Source organism: Colossoma macropomum, unplaced genomic scaffold, assembly GCF_904425465.1.
Source record: "Colossoma macropomum unplaced genomic scaffold, Colossoma_macropomum, whole genome shotgun sequence".
In the NCBI taxonomy this organism is placed as follows: Eukaryota; Metazoa; Chordata; class Actinopteri; order Characiformes; family Serrasalmidae; genus Colossoma; species Colossoma macropomum.
In genome coordinates, this window is record NW_023495267.1 from 1263089 (window position 1) to 1289927 (window position 26839).

The window sequence follows — 26839 nt, forward strand, 5'->3', positions numbered from 1 at the left end:
GCAAACTTATTTTCACTTAGAAAATCAACAAAACATGGAATATGAGGTGCCCAAACTGCAAATGACTGTATATAATCATTTCTTTTATGAATATACCCATGAAGATCTATTTTTAAGGGTGTACAACAATCTCATAATGAGAAATGCTAAATATACTGACAAAGTGTAAGATGATTTCACTTGCCAAGATACAGTTTTTTGCAATGAAATATGAGCTAAACACAAACTGAAATGTGTGCATTCTCGGAACTGAAAATAAATAATTAAACAGGAAGAAAATCAATTATTTACATACTTTAATTTACAAAAAAACAAAAAGCACTACCCAACAAAGTAACTGAAATACATTATATTCTCTACACATATTCTCAAAGACTTTCGCTCTTTCTCACTCATACAGCCACACACGCCTCACACAGTCCAGAGTATGTTTTATTTTAATCACACTTAACTTTAACCCTCACATTTAGTAAACCGTCAGACACAATAAAATTTAAAAGCACTAATTAAAGTATGAATAAATATGAGTTATCAGTATTTATAAAGCAAAAGGATGACTGTTTATTTTGAAAAAGTATGCAACACCTTAGAAAGTAATCTGTTACTGTTCTTTTACTGTTGATTAGTGTTGTTGACATGTATCTTCCCATGTGTTTACGGTCCAAAAGGACAAAAATAAACCAATTTACAGTGACAATAAAGCAAGGCATCCTCCCTCCGCTTGATTAAACATTCAAGATAAAAACATTCACTCATCAGATAACAACCGAATGTTGCTTTACCGTTCTAGAAACTGTGTACACAACGTGAAAAGACAGACAAGTGAACATTTATTAAAGAAGCTACTTATTCAACTCTAAATGCTGGCGCTGAAGTGTTGCATAAAAAAAATACTAGTGTTGCATTCCAGCGCAATGTACTGCCACATATCAGACTCATGGCCACAGTTTAAAAATGCAAAACAATCTGTGAGCCAGTGTAAATCCAATAGTATCTACAAAAGAATATCAGCATTTCAGTACTGTCAATGCACATTGCAGATGTTTGAGGAATTTTTTACAATCCCTCCATCAGTTCCTCACTGGTATGAACTCAAATTTCTTAAAACATCTTATAATAGATAAACTCAAACTCCAATTAATGCACTTTTACATTTATTTGTAATCTATTCTATTTTTTAAACAGAGAGATGGCAATTGTTGCAGAGCAATTTATAAAAATATTACATCACAGTTGCCAAACTCTTATGGTCATTGACTACTCTGTCTATTGTTGAAGCTATATAGCCATTTTCCTCGCTGTGCTGCACAATGACATACCTAAGGTGCAGGCAACGGACAGAGAAATGACGCCAGTCTGCTGATAAGCTGACAAAGTGCAGCCTTTTGGCCTTCACACATTCCAGTGTAGAGCACAATATAACTGAAACAGAAAAATGAGGAGTACTCTAAGAGAGACCTCTAGTGTCTCCTTCCATTTTTCAATGTTTCAATTCCATTTTCTTTACCTCATCCTAACAGCTTTTGGGACCTCCACGGTCTTATGCTTGGTAGCAGGCTTGTTCTCCCCTTCTTCACCAGTCTTTTTTACCACTTTGGGACTCACACTGCCTTTCCTGGGTGCTTGGGGGCTGACTGAGCCTTTCTTCTGGAGTTGGGGACTGGACGAGCCAGTGCTCATCCTCCGGGCCAGCAAAGGGCTCCTCGATGTCTTTACCTTTGGCTGCTGCAGAGTGTCCATGAGCTTCAGGGGCCTTAGGCCAAGCAGCCCGCAGTAATAGTTGCACTGATGCTGGGTCACAAATTGCTCCAGTATTTTCGGAGCGCCTTCTTCTGTTAGACCCTGATACCTGTAGCACACATGTAGCACACATATTTAGCCTTTTCACATCATGGCTTAAATGACATTACAACAATAAACCATCCAGAAAAACACTTTACAGCTTGGAAAGTAACATCACATCATGCTGCATTATGGGATCGTTCTGCTGTATTGGCAGGTTAGTTCTTTGTTTACATGCTACGAATACTCTCACTCATTGCTAGAGCTTTAAGGGAAGGGAATGTGTCTTAACCAACACCAGAAAGAGCCAAACAATGGTATGTGGATAAAATTTGTCTTATTGATAGCAGGCATACGTACAAACTTCCAAAAAATGGAATGATGATCTGGATATGCTACCTCCTCTTTCATTCCCTTATTTCTTCACTAGCTGCTGCATGGCTTACATAGCTATTGTTTTGAGTAATATAAAATTTTCAAGTCACTCAAAGCCCACGTACAGTTTACAAGCAGATATTCCGCTCAGCCACAGACATATTAAACTCAGTTACAGGCATATTAAACTCAGTTACAGGCATATTAAACTCAGTTACAGGCATATTTTACTCAGCCACAGGCATATTAAACTTAGTTGCAGGCATATTTTACTCAGCCACAGGCATATTAAACTCAGTTACAGGCATATTTTACTCAGCCACAGGCATATTAAACTCAGTTAAAGGCATATTTTACTCAGCCACAGACATATTAAACTCAGTTACAGGCATATTTTACTCAGCCACAGGCATATTAAATTCAGTTACAGGCATATTTTATTCAGTTACAGGCATATTTTACTCAGCCACAGGCATATTAAACTCAGTGAAAGGCATATTTTACTCAGCCACAGGCATATTAAACTCAGTTACAGGCATATTTTACTCAGCCACAGGCATATTAAACTCAGTTACAGGCATATTAAACTCAGTTACAGGCATATTTTACTCAGCCACAGGCATATTAAATTCAGTTACAGGCATATTTTATTCAGTTACAGGCATATTTTACTCAGGCACAGGCATATTAAACTCAGTTACAGGCATATTAAACTCAGTTACAGGCATATTTTGCTCAGCCACAGGCATATTAAATTCAGTTACAGGCATATTAAACTCAGTTACAGGCATATTTTACTCAGCCACAGGCATATTAAACTCAGTTACAGGCATATTTTATTCAGTTACAGGCATATTTTACTCAGGCACAGGCATATTAAACTCAGTTAAAGGCATATTTTACTCAGCCACAGGCATATTAAACTCAGTTACAGGCATATTTTACTCAGTTACAGGCATATTAAACTCAGTTACAGGCATATTAAACTCAGCCACAGGCATATTAAACTCAGTTACAAGCATATTTTACTCAGCCACAGGCATATTAAACTTAGTTACAGGCATATTTTACTCAGTTACTGGCATATTTAACTCCATTACAGGCATATTTTACTCAGCTACTGGCATATTTAACTCCATTACAGGCATATTTTACTCAGCTACTGGCATATTTAACTCCATTACAGGCATGTTTTACTCAGCTACTGGCATACCTTTTAGCAAACACTGCTAGCCTAGTAAATTATCGAGCTAATGACACTATTATTGTACTGTGCTATATTAAACCTCACAAAAATCCATAGTAGATCACATGCAGCTTGAAATTTATACCAGAAGGGTAATCAATCTAAACACAAATGTGGCTATTTTTTTATCTCAGCTAATATTGGCCTACTCACATCTGACTTACTTCATCTTGTACCTAATAGCTGGAAAACAGTGAATTTGTGAAGCTGATACCAAACATGAGAAATTCACAAAATAATATTGAATGTTTTATTGCATTAAATCTATAAAAGCGCAAAAAAAAAGGTTGACAAGGGTAAGACACTGTGTCATGACCTCACATTTCCAAGCCCTGTGTTAGAAATATGGTAAAAAAAGGTTGACGAGGGTAAGACACCGTCATGACCTCACATTTCCAAGCCCTGTGTTAGAAATATGGTAAGTAATATTGTAGAATATAAACACAAACCCTTTGGACTTGGTGGCAATCCTAATGTTTGTAATCTTTGTATCCACACCTGAAAAAGATGAAATGATGTGTCAGTTTGGTCATTTTGTTATTGTGATCAAAGCAGTAGAGCAAAATGTAACCTAGAGATCTGTTACTCAGCAGAGTAACTCTACAGAAGGGTAGATCAGCAGAAAAGGGCCATCATCTTATCTATCTGTCTAAGAGGTGATCCTTATTGTCTCACCTTCTAGTCGAGTGACTAGCAGATTGCCATTTGTCCATTGGTAAATCCAGTGTTGGAAGGTGCAGCATTTTTGTTCCACCTCAGAACTTGTTTGAGTGATCAGTCTGCCAGTGTTGTCTATCAGGCAATATTGTGAGTAGCCCTCATTCAGGTCAGCCTCGACTGTGGCATATGGGATGGTGTTGGCTGGCCGGTACATCAAATATAGAGGAATCACTCTGTTTATTCAGGGGTGCAAAAGACACAAAGTCAGTGGCTTGACCTCAGACTCCTGTATAATACTAGAATTACATAGAAAAGTAAAGTAAAAACACTATAATTTCATAACATTTACCTTATGGAATTTTAATGAATATTTTCTAAATTGTAACACTCAAAGGGAATTCTGCCGATTTTTCTAAATGTCTGCATAATTAAATCTTTATGATCTTGACAAAGTCACTCAGAGCGGTTTGATCTGAAATGTGCCATTCTAGAGAAACTTAATGAGTCAAAATTGTTCACAGTGGTAATGATAGGAATTTATTTATTTATTTATTTATTTATTTATCTGGTTTTACCGCTATTTTACCATCATTAACATCACATATAAAAACTTGGGACACAGGTAGGTTCACTGGTCAGTTTGCGTAGTAAATAATTACTATATTTGTGTTGTTAACATGGACCCCTAGTTGCAGCCACTGTAAAAAAAATTGAGTAAGTTGCTCTACAATGCACCCTTTCACATCAAAACACTCTCTCAACGGTATAATGCAGAAAATTTGAAAAATCAGTGAAATTCACCTTCAAATGCAGTAACTTGCAGAGTTCCAACTAAGGAAAAATAATAGTTGCAATACTACTCTATTGACAGGAACAGCGTATGTTGAATTAAATACCAGACAGACTCAGCCTTGACACTGAGATCTGAGAAAATGGTCAACAATATTTCTTAGGAGTATGTTTATAATACACGTGTGTTACTTACTCAAGCGAGAAACCAAAGTTATCAATCACCCTTGCCTCAGCTGCAAAGATTTTGCAGTATTCCCGAACTGTGTTCTGGATTTTGCATTCCTAAGGACACAGAAGTGGACAAAAAAAGATTTCCTTCCTTTATTTTTGGAGACCATGTTTTCCAATGTCATTCCATATTAGAATAATACTATTTTGTCTTAAGCATTTAATGTGAAGAAATCCTCCTGTAACTGTCAGCCTGTGTTCATTTTTGGCTATGGTAGAAGACCCCTTGTCCTGTGCTCTTGGGTGTGCACTGACACATCTGTCACAGAGGCACTCACCTGTTTGGTGATTTCTAGATTTCTCTCAGCCAGATTGCTCTCCTCTTTGGTCCCGTACGCGATGGGGTTTCTCACTTTGGCAATACAGGTGCTTCCTGACTCATAGACGGGGTCCAGACCATAGATGACCTTGACTCTGCTGGTCTTGTGTGCGTAGCCCTCTCCAATCTGCACCTCCTGTGTCATGATGCGGCCAAAGAACTTATCTCCCCAGTATCCTGGGTCTGCCAGGCCTTTGGTGAAGAGCAATGGCGTCATCTCGATTTCCTCTCCCACTGTGTGGACCACAGAGCAAGATCATATCAGAGGAGCTGTAGAGAAGCTACATTGCTAAAACATTAGTAGCTTGCCATTCTCTTGAAGTTGACGCCTACCTTCTAAATCGTCTCGTAAGAAGAATTCTCCAAGAACTGCAAAGAGAGAGTAAAGATTTGGTAGAGGTACAGAGCCGTGCAAAAGTCAGAGACCATCCCTTCATTTATTTAACTTTAAAAAGTTATTTCTTTTTCAGCATCAGAAAAAAAGAGAAACATATTTTTGAGAAATCTTCTACAATGAGAGAATTGAGAAGCTTCTACAATGAAATCAATGAACAAATCAAACTTTTCTGAATGTAGTGGCCCTTATTTATCAAAGTTGCCTAGAAACAAATGCAGATTTGACTGTCCTGATGTTGAAAATAAATAAAACCTAAAATATAAAATGTGCTGTAACTTTTGCACAGGCCACAATGTATGTTCCTTTTTTTCCAATATGTTAAATTCAGTAAATATACAGTAATTGTGCATTAGAATATGTAGGAGCGTGTTCTCTGTAGAGGATAAATATGTTAACTTATTCTAACTAATAAAATTAACAAACATGTCAGTTGTTCAGGGATGCTCAATTTTTTGTATACAACTGTATATTATTGCAGTATATGAGGTGGCTTCTACTGCATTAGGCAAGGTGTGTAACGTGTATTTAGGGAGGTAGTTATTTACTGCTTTAGTAGTATAAATCCTTTAAATCACAGTGGAAGGATGAACAGAAACACCTGTGGATGTAAAGCAAGAGTGGAGCTTGATTTTCTCCTCTCTCTAAAAGATGAAAGGTTTAAGTACTGTTTATCTGATGGGGACAGTGTTGGTGGTCTACCAGGTCTTAACACAGCTGTTAGGAGTCCCATTTTCTCTACGTCTTTTAATCTTTCTTTGAACTCCAGTAAACTTCTGTTTCTTTCACTTATTTCCCCATCTTAATGCAAGACTCTCCTCAGAAATATCTCCTGAAAAATGAGTAACTTGTATTTAAAGGCTGTTCTGACTACATATTCAATAAATGAAGGGTGGTCTCTGACATTTGCACAGTACTGTATGTTCAGTTAATCAGATTTTGATGTTTTTTCAGTTCACCAATGAATCAATAAATGAATGGAAGTTACTGTCTTCGCTGAGTAAGTAGTCCGTGGTGTCAGTGCCGTATTCGTTCTTAATTGTGCAGCCATACACTCCACAGTCTCGTCCGGATGCCTGGACAATGGCCAGCGCCACTTGACTCTCATCCCCTGCACTGAGAAAGAAACACATTCATGATATGCAAAGGCTGCTGAAGGGTCCCTCTTCTTACCTGAATGATTGTGAAAATGTGTTTTGTCCACATGAGGGCACTGTTATGCAGCAGTGTGCATACAAGTAGTGATTGTGGGTGCGTGAGGGAGACTGAAGTGTCACTCTGCTGACACAGCATCTAGCGACACAAATATAGACTTTAATGCCCTCTGATGTCGAAAGGGATGGGTGTCAGTTTACAGCCCCTCCGTCTGGCAGTAGCCTCATCTCCTTGAGTCACAGCTGTGAGGTTCATGGGTGTATGGGCCTAAAATGTCTGTATGACGCACACGGCCATGTAATTAAAAAGCTGTTCTTCTTTGCTGCATTTTTATTGCATAGTGTTTTATTTATTTTAGTTATTATTATTATGCTGATTCAGCATACTCAGATTATTTTCAGCTCACACCGTCTAGTTGAGGTATACGGGACAAGACAAGGGATATTTGACATAAGGTTTACCTTCTGTTCACCTCTACAATCTCCTCCTCATCCCTGAACCATTTGATGGTGGAGTCGCTGAGCACGTTGAAGAACTGACACCACAGCTTCAAGTGGCCTGATGCATCTGAGAAGGGTTCTCCCCTGATCTTGCGGATTACCTGAGGAGCTAAGGAGAGACGGGATGGGGGCATCCCAGCGGGGGCATTAAGGTAAAGATATGCATCGTCTAGTGTTTCCATGCTCCCCTATCCAACTTCAGATTCCAAACTCCGTCCTCTCGAAGAATCTGACACAACTTGCAGCTGACCTCCAGACACTGTTAACATCTGCAAGACAACTCTGAAGTGTACAGAACTGAACAACACTTTACAGGAATCTCATTAATGTATTGAACATATTGTTATTTTTTTCCTTCCAAAGCCAACTCCTTATGTAACAGGTTTTCCTATAAGTATTTTGTTAAATTCTAGATTATCCAATGTTGCACAACTGCATAGAATTGGAAGGTCCACCCACACCCACCAGTGATGCTTAAGAAACCTCCCACCGGATCTTTTCAAACAGTTGCACCATTATTGTGCACCTCAGAGGAATGCCAGGTGCCCTCCCAAGCAGACACTTGAATGGCTAGTAAATCACACTGATATGGGGAGTAGACCTTTCCCCTGTACTGTGAGTGCACAACCTTCCTTTTTTACTATGTGCAACCTTGGGCTTTAATGGGGCTTATAATTTTGGTATGAACTTTCTGTCCAAAACTGACCCTACCCACAGCACCAGGTTTTGAGTCTGAACACAACCTGAGCTCAGCAGACATAGTCTGAACCTGAAAATAGCCCAGTAACTTTCTGTCCAAGCCTGACCTGAGCCAAACCACATGATCAAGATTTGAGTCCAAAACTGACGTGAATTCTGTCGGTTTTTCTCTCTAAAACTAACCCAGACTGGCTCATCATCACCCAAAGTGCAGAATAAGACTTAGTACTGGATAAATTACCATGTAGCAACAATAGCCGTCATCAGATCACAGATAAATAAAACTTGACAAAATAAAGTAATATGACATTGTAAAAATAGCTTTAATTTAATTTATTTTTAATTTAAATTTCACTAACAAACTTATTAAGCAAGAAATGCATTCAAACCTGAGCCCAAGTGTTTTTAGTCTTTATTTTTTTCACAATGTGCTATTCTCACACTGTGTGGTTCTCACACAGGGTGGTTGCTGTTTTACTTCCCACGCACCCATTTTCTCATCATGAGTGCGGGCCTCAGGGACCTCAATGCTAAAATCTGTCTACAACACAAATCTACCCACTAGAAGGAATTGACAGAGGGGAATCAGGTAGAACTTAGCCTGCCCCTGTTAGTCTTTTAAGTTTAAATGCATTATCTCTCCAGATTTTCTTGCTATAATTAATTATACACTCCCTATTTTTGGCAGATGTCCACCCTTATGTCTTTGTTTTCGCAATCAACATTATTGTGCATAAAATCAGAATCAATTCCCATCACTTGGAATTGGAATTAGAGTTGACTCAAAGAAAAAAAAAAAACATTTTTAAGTAAGGAGAACTAAAGCAGGGGGAAATGCATGGTAAAATCTGGAGGATCCGTATCTAGCATTTTATTGTATTTTTGTTTTTTAGTCTTTTAGTATTTAATTTTTTTTCCCCTAGGCCCACTTATGACATGTGTGGTATGTACCAAAAACAGTCATAATTCAATTTAACATTTTCTAACTTCTCTTTGTCCCTTAAAATAAGTCTTTAAAAAAGCAAGGGGAAATGTAGAGTAAATTCTGTTAAAAGTGGGAGGCGGCCCATGAGAACCTGAATGTGAAATCTGAACCCGACCCAAGCCTGATGTGTATTTGGGAAATGACGTCCGAACTCAACGTGAGCAGTCAGATTCTATTGGCTTCGGACAAATATTTCATGCTCTAGTGCAGCCTCTGAGGTAGAAATGTCAACTAAATCTTAAGATTTTGTTTCTTGTGTTGTAAAGAATGAATGTTACCTTTGAAGGGGTCTAACTTCTCTTTCTCTGCTGGTTTGCTTTCTGTATTTGAGTTGTCAGTCTCCTCTGAGGTCTCCTCCTTGGGTTTGGGCACCTCAAGCGTGGCTTTCCGGCGGCCTAGCAAGGGTGAACGTCTTTCCATGGGTGGTGTTTGCTGTCCACTCTGAAGTTGTAGGAAAGCTGCTCTGCGTGCCTGGCTGGGTGACATTTTTGGACTGTCTCTCTTATTTTGAGTGTCTGATCCCTCGTCCTCAGACTTGGTTTTGGCGAGGTAAATCTTTCGGCGAGCCCCAGATGCCAGCTCCTCTGGGGTGGCAGATGGGATGAGGGTCAGGCTGTCTCGCCGCTTCATCTTGGGGCTGCTCTCACATGACAGCGTCGACGTGGGCGTGCTGCCTCCGCTCTCTTCTCCTTTCTTCTCACTCCCATCTGCTGATGATATGGCGGGCACGGATCCCTGACTCTCTAAATTTGGGTTATTCTTTGCCATAAGCCTTCTCAGACTAGCTGGGCTCAGTGGGGGTAGTGTGGGTCCCACAGGTGTTGTTAGGCCAAGTTTCTCCATTGCAGGTTTATCCCTTTGTCTTTCTGCATCAGCTTCTGCATCAGCTGTTTTTGCTGATGAGGATGAGGGAACATCAGAGCTGACTTGGGTCTCTAAGTTCATTTTGTCAGAGGCGTTCTGCTCTTTTAGCACTGCAGACTTTTCAGCTCCAGGACTTCTGTTGGAGCTGTCTACATGGTCCAGATCACGCTCAACCTTTCTGAGTATGGCAGCCAAAGAATCTGGTGCCACTTCTTTTTTAGTACTGTTTTCTGGAGTGCTTTCTACGTGTGTGGTAAAGATAGAGGGAACTTGCATTTTAGGAGCAACATTGTCTGCAGCCACTGTATCATGAAGGACTTGCTTCCCATGTACCTGCCCTTCTTGAGAAGCTGGAATATCATCAGCACATGCAATGTTGATTATAGGGATATTACCACTGTCATTTCCTCTATTCCGTCCACTAGTGATCTTGGCTTGATCTTCTCTGTGACCCACTCTAGCCTCGAGGCTTTGTGGTTTAGTTTCCTGGTTCCTCTGGTCTGAGGGAGCCAAATCAACATTCCTTTCTTGCTGCGTGGGAGTAACACCTACAGGCTGTGCAGTACTCACCACTCTGTCATCTCTTGTGACTTCATTTGGTGCTCTTTTTGCGTCATCAGTTGGTTCCTCTGCTTTGGGTTCACTGTCTCTAAATATGTGCGCAACCTCCTGTGCTAGTGGTTGCATAACTCTCTCAGGTTCTGATATCAGAACATCTATTCTAGGGACACTCAGAGTGTCCTCACGTTTGGCTTTTTCTGATGCCGTGATCTTGATTTCTGGGATCACTGGTGTGGCTCTCATTTTTGCTACATTTTTAATGACGGTTTCCCTTGTGTCTGGGAGAATGATGATTGGAGGAGCCACAGATTGGTCCCTAGACTCACCCATGTATCTTTCTGGCTGGGCTTTTGTGTATATTTTTGGTTTGTCTGCTATGCTTGAGCCTACATGAGTCTCTTTTGCATCAATTTCTGATGGTCTTGTATGTTTAGAAATCTCTGGTTCAGCTGTTATATTTAAAGCCGCTTGCATTGAGGGAACATTCTTTTCTTCAAAAATAGCATCTTTCTTCTTCTCAGCGACATCAACCCTATTTTCCTCAGTACTTTCGGCCTGCTTTTCCTCCAGACTGTCTTCCTTCCTTTCATCAATACTTTCAACTTTCCCTGCATCGTTTTCTGCATTGCTAACATTTTCATCCATGCTATTATCATCTCTAACTGAGGCTTGCTGTTCATTCTCCACAAGACCAATTATAACTGTTGGGATGGAATTCTTGTTTTGATTATAGTCACTCTCGATTACCGTATCCTGAATACCCAGCTCTGGGGCAGGTTCTTCTTGCAGATTTGTGTCATATTCCAGTCTGCTCTCATGTAAAGAAGGAGTTGGCCTTTCTGTAATCTCAGCAGTCTCAGTTTTCTCTGTTACCCCTGCTCTTGCCCCACCCATCTTGTCTTTGTCCTCACTTCCTTTAATAACGGAATATCCCTCTATCTTCAGCACATTTTCCTCAGCTGTTTCCTCCACAGCAGGAGCCCCAACATCTTTTGTGCATGAGTCACTTTGTTCTACTTTTTGGTCTGCACTTAATATCTCATTGTCTTGCTTACTGAGAAAAGGAGTATGACTGCCTGTCTGTGTAAGGTGACCCTCAGAACAGCTCTCTGTGCTTTCCAGGTCTGTCATGTTTGGGACTGTCAGGGAGGCCTCCGGCTTCTGGGTGAAGTCTGTGGTATCGTCTCGCTCTTCTGCAGCATGCATTTCTCCATCAACTTCTGTCACCTGATCCATAGGAGCAGTACATTCCTGCACAGCACTCTCACGAGGCAGATCTACCATGTCCTCATCTGTGTTGTCATCTGTATGGTCATCTGTAGCCTTGAGGCATAAACACAGAAGTGGTTATAGCAAAATGTAAACACACATGGTCCATAAACTATAGAGCTAGTGCTGTGATGGAAGTGATTTATTGCAGTTTAGTTGCACACAGTGGCAAGTCATCTTCTCACGTTGCAGTGAATGCTGAACAGCTGTTAGTCATCCATGAGAGATCAGTGTAAACGACAACTTTGAAATGTTTGTGAATGGTAATTAAAATATCTTCTTTGAACAAAGCCACTGGAAAGTGTTCAAGTCCAATAATAGCCCAATGATGAACTACGCATATTTGCTGTTATTTAAGATCCACTAGAACATGTCATTGCCCAAGAACTGTAATTGTTTACAAATACTTGTGCAATAGGTTAAGTGAGACTTGTTCAATAGCCTTAGTAACACTTAGCAGCATTCAAGATGATTCACTTTGGTAAATTTTGCAACAACCCAATTATATACACAGAAAAACAACATATTATTTACAACCTGTCAGAATTTTACAGCGTCTCCATATCACTTATGACATTTGCTTCTGCTGATGCCACTCCAACACAGGAAAACATCAGAAAGGGCCTGAAGATACAGCACATGACCTCATACCTTCACTCACAGCCTACTACCCAAAATAAATGTTACTGCTGTCTTGTTAGGAGAAATGGGCCCCTATGACGATCATTACAGTGCTGTCTGTCTGGAGAGTGGCACAAATTTGATGTTTAGCTTTGTACTCAAGCACACTGGTCTTGAAATTAAATTGTGCAAACGTCTTCAGAGAAAATCATATGTAAAGCCATTAATCTGAGCAACAAGCGTTTATTATTCTTTATGGATGTGAAACCTGAAAAACAGTGGGACAGTAAAAATGCTGATAAATCTTCAGTGTTTGAGAGATTTTAGGAGGCTTTTAAGGATGGCAAATAAAAAAAAAATGGATCCTGGACCAAATCAAGGTCTCTGACTACTGACTACTCTGAATCTTATTTTGTACAAATTATGAGATCATTGGAAAAGGCAGTTATGCTTAGAACAGTTGATGGTAAAAGAATAAGACAACAGCCAGCAACAAGTTGGAAAAAGACCATCAATAGAATGTTAGTTGTTAAACAAAGACACAAAGTGTCATTGATGTATGTAGTACCCCAAAAGTTCTAGAAATCATGTACTTCTCTCGTGCCCACAATGCTCAATAGTCTTTCAGCTAACACAAGGTTGTTTCCATCCTAGTTACTAGAGTGCCAGCACCTCTCCTTTGTGAATAATCTTGTGAAATGTGAGTGATTACATAAGTGAGTGAGTGAACAATAACATTATAAAAAATACAAATAAACAAAAATAAACAACACATTGTGATTTGATGCGACTGTGTTAAATTTCCCCCGATAAAGCTAAATATTTACAACAACCATCCAATACTTGCTTTAGCCAATCAATCCTTCCTTAAAGCTGCACTGTGTAAATTGTGGGGATTTGGAGATGTCTCTGGTGGAAATGCGTAATTGCATGCAATGTGCAGAAGAACATTGTTGCACAGGTTATGCTTCAGATTCCCTTCCCTGAGAGGATGAATCTGAGGATTGTAAGCATGTTGAAAGAGTACTGAAAGAGAACTCAGTAAAACTTGGTGAAGGAAGGGTCTTCCAACAATGCAGTGGTCACCAGCCCAGCACCTGGGGCACACTGGGGTTCCACTGTTCCATGTATCACTCAGATACATTGTCAAAACATTCAGTGTGCCAAAGTTGAGTCTAGGAAGCAAGAATGCATTGGAGCTTAGCACTAGCAAATAACCTAGCAGGCCACAAACAGCACAGCAGTGGATGTTCGAAGAATAATAAACACAGATAAAACGCTGGAGAGATCAAGAACATGATGAAGCTACCAAAAAAGAGATGATAACACAACTGTGACCTCACTGGGTTTACCGCACTGGTAAGCTTCAGGAACAGAAGAGCCTTTTTAGTGTTCTGCAAACTTTTTTTGAAGCCTTTTATTTGGCCCCTGAGCAAAAAATCCTGTAGGACTCTGCTCTGGGGCACAGAGGTTATAGCTATACACACACACACACACACACACACACACACACATATATATATATATATATATATATATATATGTATGTATGTATGTATATATGTGTGTGTGTGTGTGTATATATATATATATATATATATATATATATATATACACACACACACACTGATCAGCCATAACATTAAAACCACCTCCTTGTTTCTACATTCACTGCCATCTATTTCTCTGCATACTTTGTTAACCCCCTTTTACCCTGTTCTTCAATGGTCAGGACCATCAAAGAGCAGGTATTATTTGGGTGGTGGATCATTATTGTGGAGTGCGCATCAGTGCAAGCTGGAGTTTTTAAAAACCTGAGTGTCACTGCTGTACTGAGAATAGTGCACCAAGAACTACACAGCGCACCTATATGGCAAATGGAGCTGATTTAAATGTTTTATAATCCATCCATCCATCATCTAAACCGCTTATCCTTCTGGGTCACGGTGGGGTGCTGGAGCCTATCCCAGCTGTCATCGGGCAGAAGGCAGGATACACCCTGGACAGGTCGCCAGTCCATCGCAGGGCAGACAAACAGACATATACATCCACACACACACTCACACCTAGGGGCCATTTAGCATGTCCAATTGGCCTGACTGCATGTTTTTGGACTGTGGGAGGAAACCTACTACCCACTGCGCCACCCATGTTTTATAATGATTTATATATATATACGATTTTGTGTAATTTTTGCATAAAATGTTGTCATATTGCCCACCCCTAGCTAAAATATAGAGCAAAACAACAAAAGTGTTCTGCTGTCCCATTACTTTTGCAGTGCACTGCAAATATGGTGGAAACGTGCACTGCTGTTACAATAATACACTCCTGCCTTTCTAAATTATAAGCCTAATTTCTAAAGACATTTTCTATGCTATGTCGTGTCAACTGATTCAGTATTTCATTTCTCATCTGTATGTGTGTGTGTGTGTGTGTGTGTGTGTGTGTGTGTATTCTAATTGCACATTATACAGAACTACTCTAATGTTTCAATAACGTTATAACATGTAGTTCTGCATACAGGCACAGTTATACCACCACAAATTATCAGGGCGATTATCAGTGTTACAAAATGTATTCATCTTGTGGTAACCACATTGTTGTCATATTTTATACATTTATAATATTAGAATGTCTGGAAAAGATTATAAAACTATAGCATGCTCCAGTGGCATTTTAAGGGTGGCCTGGTTACAGGATGGGGGGGTATCTATGAAGGATTAAGGTGTACTAACTGTATCATTAGAGTGAGGATGACTAGCCAACTAATGAACTTTATAGCTAATTAAATAATTTCAAAAGAACAAGCAGTCTGTTTTGAATATATTTTTTCTGTGATGTCATAAAAACGGATGCATTAACAAAGACTTTAGCCCTGCCCTTCCACACTGAAGTTACAAGGAGTGTTTTGGCCTTGACGGCTTTTTGAATGAGGCACAATTCAAGACAGCCAATCAGAACAGAGCCCATTGATATATACAACAGTCTAAAAGGCACAGTAGCACTGTTTAATTTTGAGGGAAAAAGAGAGGGTGAGAAGTGGTCCTGGAAAATTTAAATATAAATGTTTTTGGTACAAAAACCCACACAAAGGTCATAAGTTGAGCCCTGGAAAAAAATACAAAAATACAAGAAAAATGTAGGATATTGGCCTTTTAAGTCACTGGCATCAGAGAACTGCTTTTCTTTTTTTTTTAAGATCAGAAATCTGGGGGTTTGGATTTCTGATCTGGTTTTCAGGTGGGATGGCCTAGGCCAGGCATGTCAAACTAGAGACCTTCCAGGGCAAAGTGCTGTGGAGATTAACGTTTTCCCCATCTAATACTCTGAATTCAGTTCATGAAGGCCTTGCTAATTAGCTTAAACAAGTGTGCTTAATGAGGCAGTGTGCTGAAGTCTGCAGTGTTTCAGCCCATGAGGGCCAGAGCCTGACACATGTGCCCTAGGCATTTGATTCAGTGTCTGGAAACTGCCCTGTTGTGTTCAGTCATAAATTTTATGAATATTAGTCACATGACCACTTCCTTTTAATTAGAAGAAGTTACACTTCAGTGCTCCAATATAGAAAATACCCATGAATACAGTTCCTCGTAGCAACATGCTAACAAACACTTGACTTCTCACAATACATCAGGGCGGTTGCAGTTCCATTTTAACAAGAAAAATACTGGCTGAAAATAATACTTGCCAGGTGCAAAGCTTGTCACCACAATGGAAAAATTGAAAAAAAAAAAAATGCCTTAATAAATGAAATTGTAACCGAAAAGCACCATTAAGTCGATAGGGTAAAGTCTACAGTCATACTGGCCCACAGGTTCACTGGCCAAACCTCCCCCCAACCTCCCCCTGTCCAACTGTCCTGGGGCTTCTCTATAACATCATCCTAACAGAATCGTTTGTGTCATGTGCTTCTTTGGTGGCCAGATGAAGTCTAAATAGAACATCAGCATTACCACAACACTTAGCTCTTCCACCCAGCATAGCACTTAGAGGACGGACAAAACATGTAGATTTAACAATGCTTTCTCTGAGTCATTCCAGAATAAACAATATTTCTTTTAGAATTTCATAAGATTGGAAGATTTTCTTGGATGCTACATTTGCAACAGTTTGTAAATTAGTAGAGGTTGAGATACACACAGCTGAGAAAGAGGTTTATTTTAAGACATGTGGCAGTAAGGAATCTGAACAATGTAAAGAGGTGTCACTTCCCTGCCTAAACCTGCCTCACATGAGTCCCACATTGTTCTGTCACTTAGACTGTAGATGTTCACATAGCCTTCCCATTTTAAGAACAGCATTAAAGTTCATCAAATAACTTATTCAAGCACCTTTCCATCTAGGTGCTGATTCTGAACCAGTGCCAACAATAGCATTTTCAAATATGGAATAATTATATGGGATCATTATTAAAGGCTATGGCACTCAGCATTTAATTTGTAGGTTGATTTCAAGAGATGAATTGTTTTATATTTAGTAGATTAGGTGTTTCTAACATGTTGACACAAGTTCAGTCAACACTGATACTTTGCACTTTTTGATTGATATGAAATGTTACCCTAATATTTCATTTTTACATGTTGTCTTGTTTTGTTGCATGTATCATTAATGTTTTGTCTTGTACCTGCCCAGGGACTACAGTTGTAAATTAGCCAAATTGGTTAAATTGGCATGTTTACAGAAATATTTATTAATGTGCATTGTCACTGTAAATCTAAAGGGAATACAGTAAACTCATATGTACCATTGCACAATCACTTGTTTGATTTGTCATATTTAATCAGGGAGCGAAAAAATTACAGATACACTGAAAGTATAGGTACTGTGTCAAAAAAAAGTAGGTCCAAAAATACAAGTGAATGAAAGTAAAACAGTATCTACACTTAAACATACATAAGTATATTAAAGTAAAACGTTAAAATATTTTAATAAAAAGGTGTTTGTATGACACTAAACGTGAGTATTATATTAAACATCCAACAATGCTTGAATGAAAAAAAAAATTAAGATATAAATATGAAAAAACGTGGCTTAAAAATCGCTGATCAGATCTATCTGAGGACTGTGTGAACGTGGCTAATGAGCAGCTTGATTGACAGCTCTCTGTCCACTTGTAGCCTGCTCCACCACTCACACAGAACTAAAGTCATTTTCCAGCTTTTATGTGAACTATGTGAAAAAGTGACAGACAAACAGATGTGCAGAAAGATGGAAGGACGAACAAACGGATGGATGAAGCAATGCGCAAAGGAATGGACGAACAGTTGTTCAGATGAATAGAAGGACAAACAAACAGACGGACGAAGCAACACGTGAATGAAGGAGTAAATGAATGAGCAATGTTTGTGTACAGATAAACAAATGAACGGGCAACAGGCCATTCCAGCTGCTAGCTTTTTGTTATGCTGGGTAGTATTGACTTACTAAGTTTCTCTGACTCTAAACTGTTTAGTGTGGGTGGGGCAAGAGACATCAGCCTTGTGATTCGTCAGGAGAGTGTTTACGGAAGCGGGATTTGCAGGATTTAGACCACCCACTTTACATTGAGAGGAGAGAAATATGGTGATATATATATCTATCATTTATTGGAACATTATTCAAAGGGTATATCTAGTAAATGTTTACTGTTTGCCCGCAAGAACGAGATTAACTTAATTAGAAAGAAAACAGAGATTTAGGTTCCCTGGGTCCTAAATGTAATGACGCAATAGTACTCCAAAATCTTCAATTCAAATACTACAAATTACAAACCATCCAAAATAATACTTAAGTACAGTAACAAGTATTTTCCGCCCCTGTATGTAATCGTATTTTCTTGTCTTTTACTTTTTACCAATTCTTACTAGTGGTGCAATCTCATTCTCAGTTGGCCAGTCAAGCATCTAATGCTATTCAAATGCTCTTGCCTTGCAAGGTCAGTCAGAATATGTGAGCTGGGTAGACTGAGTTCCCCAAGGCAAGGATCTGCAGATCAACTTTTACGACACGACTACTTTTGCCCTCAGACTGTAAATGGACTGAGCACTTGTGCTGACCAGTCCTTATCATTATAAAAGCATAGCTTTAAATTACTGTTAAATTACAAAATAGAACTTGGGTCATATAGTCATAATTTGGAAATAGCAAACATCATGAATGGAAAAGAATACAATACAAAAAAAATGCAGGATATGGGTCCTTTCAAAACCACCTTTTCAATTAATATGAAATTAAATATTCTATTGTGATTAAATTTAATAATCACCAGTTTGACATCAGTAATGCTGCTTTCATTACTGGTCATGATATTTGAGTGACAACACTTTGGATATAAAGGCAGCTACAGTTTATGTTTTTTTTATGTTTTTGTCCATGACAATGTAAAATTTGGCAGATTAACACTCCTGGTTTTGTTGTCATGCCCCTCAAGCTGTGCATGCGGTTGTGCTACTGACGCACTTGAAACCCAAACTCTGACCAGTCTAGATAAGGTGAAAGAGGCAGTCTCACCCACTCTCACCCTCCCTCTGATAGCTCAGACTTAAGGGGCCAGCAGGCTTCAAAATTCATTCAGTAATGTAGTTAACTGTTTGCTTTTACCACTATGTGATTAAAGTATATTAAAGTACATTCTTTTATTTGAGCCCAAAATAAACATTAGGGATGGCCAATATGATGATATTGATTGTTATTGTGATAAATCACATTACTATATGCTTTTCTAAACAAATTGTGGATATCATCAGTACTTAAAAACCACCGATTCACGGCATGTTGCAAAGCAAACAGAGCATAATTAGGCCTGTTTACAGGGGTGTCACCAGAGGTTTATAGATAGGGAGGCTGAGGCTGTATTAGCGGGGTCTGGGGGCATGGTCACCCAGGAGAATTTTTTTTTTATGGCCCTAAAATGTCTGTTCATCATGAACTTTTGGAGTAGCAACAACAAGAAAATATCTATTTGGTCAAATTGGCACACAGTAGATTTGTTTCTTTGCAGTTTGCATTAAGCACAGAGCTACACAGAGCTTGAATACTATATCTGTCCACTGATAATGGGCCCAGATCAAGCAAAGTTACTGAAATCAAGCAATGCTGTCTACTGTCTCTTAGATAAAATACAAGGTCTTAAACATATTATTTAAATAACGTTATACAAATTAAAGATCAGTTCAGTCTCAGTTGGTGCTATTAGTAAGAGTGTGATTTTGCACTGTAGGCATGTTTAATAAATTCAATTCTATTTTAAATTTAACTGAAAGCTTAAACAACTTTCCCTCACTTTCTTCTTGCTCACTAACCTCTATCAGATCTGCTCCTTTAGCCCTGACAGTCCCTTTCAGCTTCTTTCCTTCCCTCTCTTCCTGTGTTTAGTAATACAGTTTTTTATCAAACTCAGATTTACAAGAATTCAAGGAAATAATGACACATCAGTCATTTCATTTTTTGTTAGTTTTAGTGGGTAAAAATTGTCTCATCCGACTGGCTCCTTCAACAGAGCTGCTGCCTCTTAATTTCCATCTACAAGCTGAAGAAATTAGGGATGTAAAATTTCATTATGATCAACACTATATGAACTTTCACTGACATTAACTTACTGTAAACAACAATATATGGCAAATACTGATGTTAGTGGACCTTATTAAGTCTTTCTTAAATTTGTTCTTAAGAAAGCTCCTTAGATAAAGTTTTCATCAGATTCACCTTTGTGCTCTTGAGTGTGTGTAGATTCTGCTTTTACATAAGAACAAATTCCAAAGATGAAAACTTCAGAATCTTCGGGAAATAATTGGTGAATGAGGCCCATTCTTTCCAAATACTGAAGAGAAATATAAAAAAATAGACACTGTCACTGTGAAGTTAAACTAGTTGGCTTGTCAGCTTGCTGTCTAATGTCTGTGTCAATCTAACTGCTTTCCTTTGCCTCACATAAACCCACGTTATATTAGCTATCTAACAAGCAACCAAGTAAAAATATAGCCAAGCCTGATAGCCAACTTTATTGACTAAGCTGTGTTCAAAGCCGTTGTAAATTCCACAATATAAGCACACCTATGACCACCTAACACTAAGTCGATTGTATATTACTATGCCACAGCACAAAAACAAACCTTGTACTGTTAATGGAACGGTCTTTGACTCTCATGCTGTTTGCATGGACCACCGAGCATATTGATGAAGTAAGAACCTGTTTTTTGTTTAAACAGAGGGGCTGGGAACTTGTATTCTTAACTAGAACTAGGCTGGTCAGCTAGCTAACAGGCTAAAAGATAGCCAACAGCCTAAACAACTCCATCATTAATATCACAGGCTTGAATTAAAGTACTTATGGTGATTAACTGTAAAATGCCAGTCTAAAAATGTCACTTGAATGGATTACACGCTTCAAATGTTCATGTTTCAGTCAGAAGTAAAGTCAAACCCAGGCTGAATCCCAAACGGCTCCGTAATACCTAAATAGTGTGCTAGCTATACAGCCAAAAAGTGCATCATTTATTGAGTATGGATGTGGATGAGTCCCAGATGACTATTTCTTATCTTCATTTTGCATCGTTGGGGTGCAGAATTCCTACGTAGTGCACTATGTAGGGAGCAGGGAGCTATTGGAGATTCAGCCCCAGCATGAGAAGAGGGGCATCACTTGATTGGTGATAAATAAGTCTCGAGGTGGTGATTTGGTGATTAAAAAGTACTGATAAAGCAAAAAACGGTGCTGTGTTATCATACATTCATTGTTATACGACAAAAAGTTAAAAAATTCATAAAATGACTGCACCATACAGCGATGGACGACCAAATGTTCTCCTCATTCAGCAGTCCATAGCTGCTTGACCACGAGACCATACTACATTTCCTGGCAGAATACTTGCTTATGTTGATTATTATTAATAATAACTTAAATTACTTTCCGAATTGTTTATTTTATCATATGTTATGTTGGCAGCCATTTTAAATGTTCCAACTTTTCAAGCCTCAGAAATAAACAAATTACGGTGATACATGCCGTCTTTCATGAAAATGTCTTCAGGTATTGTGATGTCAGATGTTTGCATATTTCCCAATCCTAATAAACATTCATTAATGTCCATGCATTGACCTTTCTGGACTGTGAGCTGTGGCCACATAGCTCGTACCATCTTGGCCTGGGATTGACTCAAGTCTCGTCACACAAACATCCCATCTATAAATAGTTCTCAAGTGCTTGCCTGCTATGATGTAGCCACTGCAGATGGACAGCAATGCAGTTGCGGAGGAGGAGCTGCAACAAACTCACCTCAATAAGTGGCAATGAGGGGGTCTTGGACACTGCCTCTGGACCTCCCTTCTCTTCAGCTCTTTTCTGGTCTCCACGTTCTTGAGAACTGCTCACTTGGGCATCATAATTTGTCACAGAAGTTGGTGAGATCTCCTGTGTGCTGTCAGTGATGAATCTATGGGTTTGATCATCCAAATCCAAACCTACTATATCAGTCTTAAGTCGTAATGAGCGTGGTAGTTGCTGGGGAGACTCCCTATTCACATATAGGTTTCCAATTTGATTTGGCTGATCCACTTCCATTGGTACCAACTGTTCTGAGGCCACACCATAGACTCCTGATGTGTCTGGCTCATGTGATTGCATTTCTTTTTCAACACTGTCTCTGAGTTTCTCAGATTTCTTGCCCTTTCCAAAGAATATGTCCTTTAGGGAATGAAAGACTGAGCTGAGTGCAGACTTGTGCTGATGCTCAGGTTCTTTGTGTGATTTTGCCTGGGCCTCAGACCCAGTTGCAGCTCTGTGTTCAAGCTCAAGCTGTCTTGCTTTTTCTCGCTCTCTTTCCCTTGACGTTTCTCGCTCTCTCTCCCTTGACGTTTCTCGCTCTCTCTCTCTTGACGTTTCTCGCTCTCTTTCTTGGGACCTTTCTTGCTCACTTTCTCTGGACATTTCTCGCTCCTTTTCCCTTTCTTCTGCTTTCATTCGCTCCCTCTCAATCTCCTTTTCTGGTTTCCTTCTTTTGTCTTGGATGGTGCTGGTGTCAGCGACTGTGATCTCTAGCTCCTGAGTTTTCTGCTGTTCCTCAGCTGCTCGGGATTGCAAGGACTGTGCCAGATACTGTGCCAAACTCATTCCCTCAGATGTGTCCCCTCCTCCTCTTCCAGTGTCTTGGCTGGCCTGGTTGGTAACAGCCTCATCAAACCCATTGGATCTCCTGATCTTCTTCCTGTTAATTTTTTCTTTGGCAGCCTGCTTTGTGCCACCTATGTCCTCTTTCTCGTGGATGTGGTTGAGCTGCTGAATGTCATTCTCTTGATTTATGTTTCCGCTCAATCCATGGGTTTCCACCGAAAGCCCATTCATCTCCTCATCAACAACTGCCGCTTGCTCCTCAACGGTTGCCTCCTCTTTGGCTTCATTTTCTTCTCCATCCTGGTCTGCAGAAACAGAGTTGAGTTCTGGACCTTCTGGCAACCTGCGTTTTCTCAAAATGCGGTCCTGGCTGATGCCCAGCTGTTCTTGCTGAACGTTCTCCTTGCCTCGACGTCGAGACTCTTCGATTTCTCGCCGTTTGAGCTCAGCCTTCTGCTTGAGCTTGGCAAAGAACCTCTGGTGAATCTTGAACTCACTCATGGCACCCACTTCTAAAACGCCAGAACAAGAGACGATGCCCTTACTGTTCCTGGCTGATGCCTGGTAGATGGCTGCGTCATCAATCGTACAGCTACAAAAGAAATGCGCAATCACTGTAAGGCCACTCAACACACAATAAATGAGATTTCTGGTGACTGTGTGAGGCCAAGTATGGGCTACTTATCATCAATCCAGCTGCCATATTTTAAAAAAATGTTTAGTCAACATACTTGTAGATATGGAGAGTATGAGTTTTTCCATTCCGAAAAATTTCATATTTGGGAAGGCCGCAGTATCTGTCTAATTCCATATCATCTTTATACCAAGTCAGCTCAGGGACAGGGTAACCTGCAAGGTCAGTATAAGAAATTTGTTTACCAGTCATGCAGTGCAGTGAATTTTGATCAGATTAAAAATATTTCCAAAACATTGTTTCATAATGACAAGGCAGTTTTCTGTTGCATGTTTCTATTCACTGCCACTAAATAATGTAACAAAGAACTGTGACATCTGAGATGCATCTGAAGGTTTCTGCTTCAGTTATTAGTCTCAAAACCTAACATACACTTGAATGTTTGAATGCACTCAAATGTGCTGGTAACAGCGGCGTACCTGTAACCACACAGGTGAATTTCACATTGCAGGCCTCTGATACTGCCTTGGACTTGATGGTCATCTCAAAACATGGCTGGGTCTCCTCAGTCAGCTGAGCCATAACAGTACAAAATGTACTCCTGAAAATGGAAATTGCAGGGCTCGCAAAAAAGTGACCTCTAACTCATAACATGGATCTGGTTCAAATATACAAGTGAACACTTTCAACCAGTCAGCAGTGGAGTTGCAATAAAATCAATCAATCAATCAATCACTCCGTCCATCAGTACTCAGAATATAGGCTTGGAACAGGAAAAAGGGGATGTGTTATTAATAATGTAATAATTATTGCCACAGGTTGCTTTGGAAAGGAAGATTGCTTAGTGATTCCAGTAAACTGAGAGCATACTAAAAATCTTGGCAGCATGTGAAAGCATTCTTTATAGCTGTGACTGCAAACTTCTTAGTATTCATACAGGACTTTTTTTTCCACAGATCATTGCTTCAGTAGGGGGAACTGAAAGCTTTCTACAATGTATAATCTAAAAATAAAAACAAATTGCCTGCTTTTAAGGCATTTAAAAAAAGTGAAAAGGGTGAGAGGGTTGGGGAGGTTATATTGTTAGACGTGCCATTAGTTTGAGACTGATTTCTTGTAAAAGTCTGTTTTACCTCAATGGTTTGTAGTTTGAATACCTGTGAGTTGAGTAGCTATTTAGAGAGGAGGCAGATCAAAAGGAGTCATTAAACTCTACATTATATTAACTTGTTTCTGTATTATTTTGCCAATATTAGCAGTTTATAGTCATTTTATCATGTCAAGTCAACCAAAGAAAAGAGGTGCTATGGGTTATTAAGTCTAGTTATCTACTTCTTTGCAACTGTTATTCTAAAAAGATGCTGGTAAATGTGTGTAAATGTGATAAACTGCGTCTGGATGATCAGTTTTAAGTACTTTATTACAGTCATTATACTTTATTATAATGCAATAAAGTATAATTTATAATTAAGTAAGCAAACAAATTGAACACCCATATGGTTTTACTTCAATGTATTTATTTGTGCTCTACTACATATGAAAAACAAAATTCAGTATAAGAGTAACTATGATGTACTGCAAGATAATGTGATTGTTGTCCAGGCTGGTGTCATTAATTGGTTCTCTAAAAGACCTCCCAACCTGCTGGATTACAATAACTAGACAATAACTGGCAACAGATCCATCATCTCTCCTACCAAACCGGGAAAAGGAGGAACAACAACACAAAAGCTCCCCTACCTGTTTTCAGGCCGGACATTGGAGAGGTAGTTGCGGCTATCTAAACGCGGTGAAGGAACATCTTCCCCATTTTGACTGCCTGATCTCCCGTTGCCTGAGTAAGAACGGATCATGGGTCTCCTGGATGTCATTGTCCAACAAAGAAAAGTCTAGTTTTTATAGTCCAAAAGGAAGCACCAGCTTGGCTTGCAGAATAGCCCCTCTGTCTCTGTGCCCAAGCTCATATGTAGAAATGCACCACTCTACTGACTTAAGAGCCACTGAAAGGAAAAAAGACAATTTAAGTTTGAGACTTAGAAAAAGCCTGTAAACATTACAGAGATATTAAGACGAGCGTCTGGTGGTGAGTAGGACACACTTCCAATGATTAAGAAATAATCTAGACAAGTTTCATCAGATAGAGCCCTTGGAAACGTTATAAATAGGACCAGTTAGTTGGCTGAGGAGCCGTTTAGTCTTCAAATGATGGTTAGCTCACAAGTACAAATACAAAAATTCACTTCTAAACAGGTAGCTGTTCAATCTAACTTTACATTTCTTCACCAAAAAATCAGATTCTGTAACACTACTAGAAATACTTGCCATTCGTGTGTTTTTCCTAGTCCTTGGAGTCTGCTGCCCCTGTAGCAAAGCACTGCAATTGTCAATCACAGCCGAGCATGTGGTGCCAGAAGGGCCCTATTTATAGCAGGCCTACAAATAGGCGCAAGAGCACATCACATTTTCCGAATCTAGCCATTACTCCAAAGCCACTTGCAAGGAGACTCCGAGGAAGAGCAACAGATTTGATCACCTCCTTGACTGCCACTGATCACGGTGAATGTCAACATGACATGGCTTAAGGAATTTTTCTGATTTCACAGCCCAAGAAGTGATAAGAAAGAGCTGATCCAGTGGCAAGCAACTGGAGTCCAGTTGAACAGAGCAATGGACCAGTTTAAATGTTTACTTCTAGCTCAATGCAACAGTTTATCTGCGGATGGTGGAGGGGATTTGTTTCACCAGAGGACTAGATTGTGGCCTAGCTAAAAGCGGGGCCCAGGCTTAAGTAGGACAGCCCCCTCAGATGATCCTGCCACTCAGTAGCCAGAGTGCCCTCCCAGAGTCAACATTCTTGGCCACTGGTCCAGTCCTGTTGCTTCATTTTCCAAACATAAAAGGGCTCTAGTTACAGGCTCCCACAAAAACACACTCACGCCAAGTACATCATGCAAGGCAGATACAGTAGAATTAACACTTAATTCTTCGTATAACAAAAATAAACAATTTTTTACTTTTTTTTAAGAAATCTTTATTTTTTGTATTAAAAAGGAATAAAATTTTCCTATGACAAAGGTTTCATGGTTTGGCCCCCCTTATCCACATTTGGTCCCCACAAAGAGCTAAATACACCCCCACACACATAATTTCAAATGAATTTTTACTAATTATGCTATCATTCAGAAATCCTTTGGCATATTAATAATAATTGCTGTGAATTGGTTCAATAATAACTAGAAATACTGTAAGTTAAACACCAGAAAGTATTTTATTCAATATTTCAGTTTTTTGGAAACACCAAGATGTTACAGAATGTTATAATTGGTATATTATATAATTATATATAATTAGATTATACAATAAAATTTTATCAGAATTTAATTTTTATATTTTATACAGCTTTCTCAATTATTATGGAATCATTTACAACTCATTATTTTGGACACATCTACTATTTCGTACTTTTTACAGCTTCCTACAAGTAAGTCTATTAAGTTTACAGTACTAACGTCACAATAATGCAAAATGGTTTTATGTATATGGTAAAATGGTAACCACTCCTGCCCGACATCCACTCATTCTCTCAGAGTGGCAGTGTACGGTATATATAACCTATGTATTATGAGCTGAGGTCCACTAGCAGTAGAACATTTTACACACACCTG

General features: G+C 39.2%; 1 protein-coding gene across 1 annotated transcript; it reads right to left on the reverse strand.

The window, feature by feature from the left end:
• Positions 1 to 281: 281 nt before the first annotated feature.
• Positions 282 to 25656, reverse strand: alpk3a (alpha-kinase 3a). Its single transcript, XM_036561616.1, has 14 exons — positions 25497 to 25656; positions 24915 to 25174; positions 23654 to 23775; positions 23272 to 23389; positions 21707 to 23132; positions 9414 to 11883; positions 7413 to 7560; positions 6785 to 6912; positions 5736 to 5771; positions 5362 to 5636; positions 5049 to 5137; positions 4079 to 4296; positions 3853 to 3901; positions 282 to 1849 (listed from the first exon to the last, which is right to left on the reverse strand). The coding sequence occupies exons 2-14, from the start codon at positions 25043 to 25045 to the stop codon at positions 1504 to 1506; spliced, it is 5556 nt and encodes a 1851-aa protein (XP_036417509.1). The 5' UTR covers positions 25046 to 25174; positions 25497 to 25656; the 3' UTR covers positions 282 to 1503.
• Between the last annotated feature and the right edge of the window lie 1183 nt (positions 25657 to 26839).

What these genes read in the sequence shown, in the direction of transcription:
- alpk3a (XM_036561616.1), bottom strand. Translation starts at nt 25,045, where the DNA reads ATGACATCCAGGAGACCCATGATCCGTTCTTACTCAGGCAACGGGAGA. An exon ending in ATTGTAGAGGTGAACAGAAG is followed by an intron (nt 6,913 to 7,412) that starts GTAAACCTTATG and finishes TTTCTTTCTCAG; the next exon opens with TGCAGGGGATGAGAGTCAAG. An exon ending in ATTGCCACCAAGTCCAAAGG is followed by an intron (nt 1,850 to 3,852) that starts GTTTGTGTTTAT and finishes TGTGTGCTACAG; the next exon opens with GTATCAGGGTCTAACAGAAG.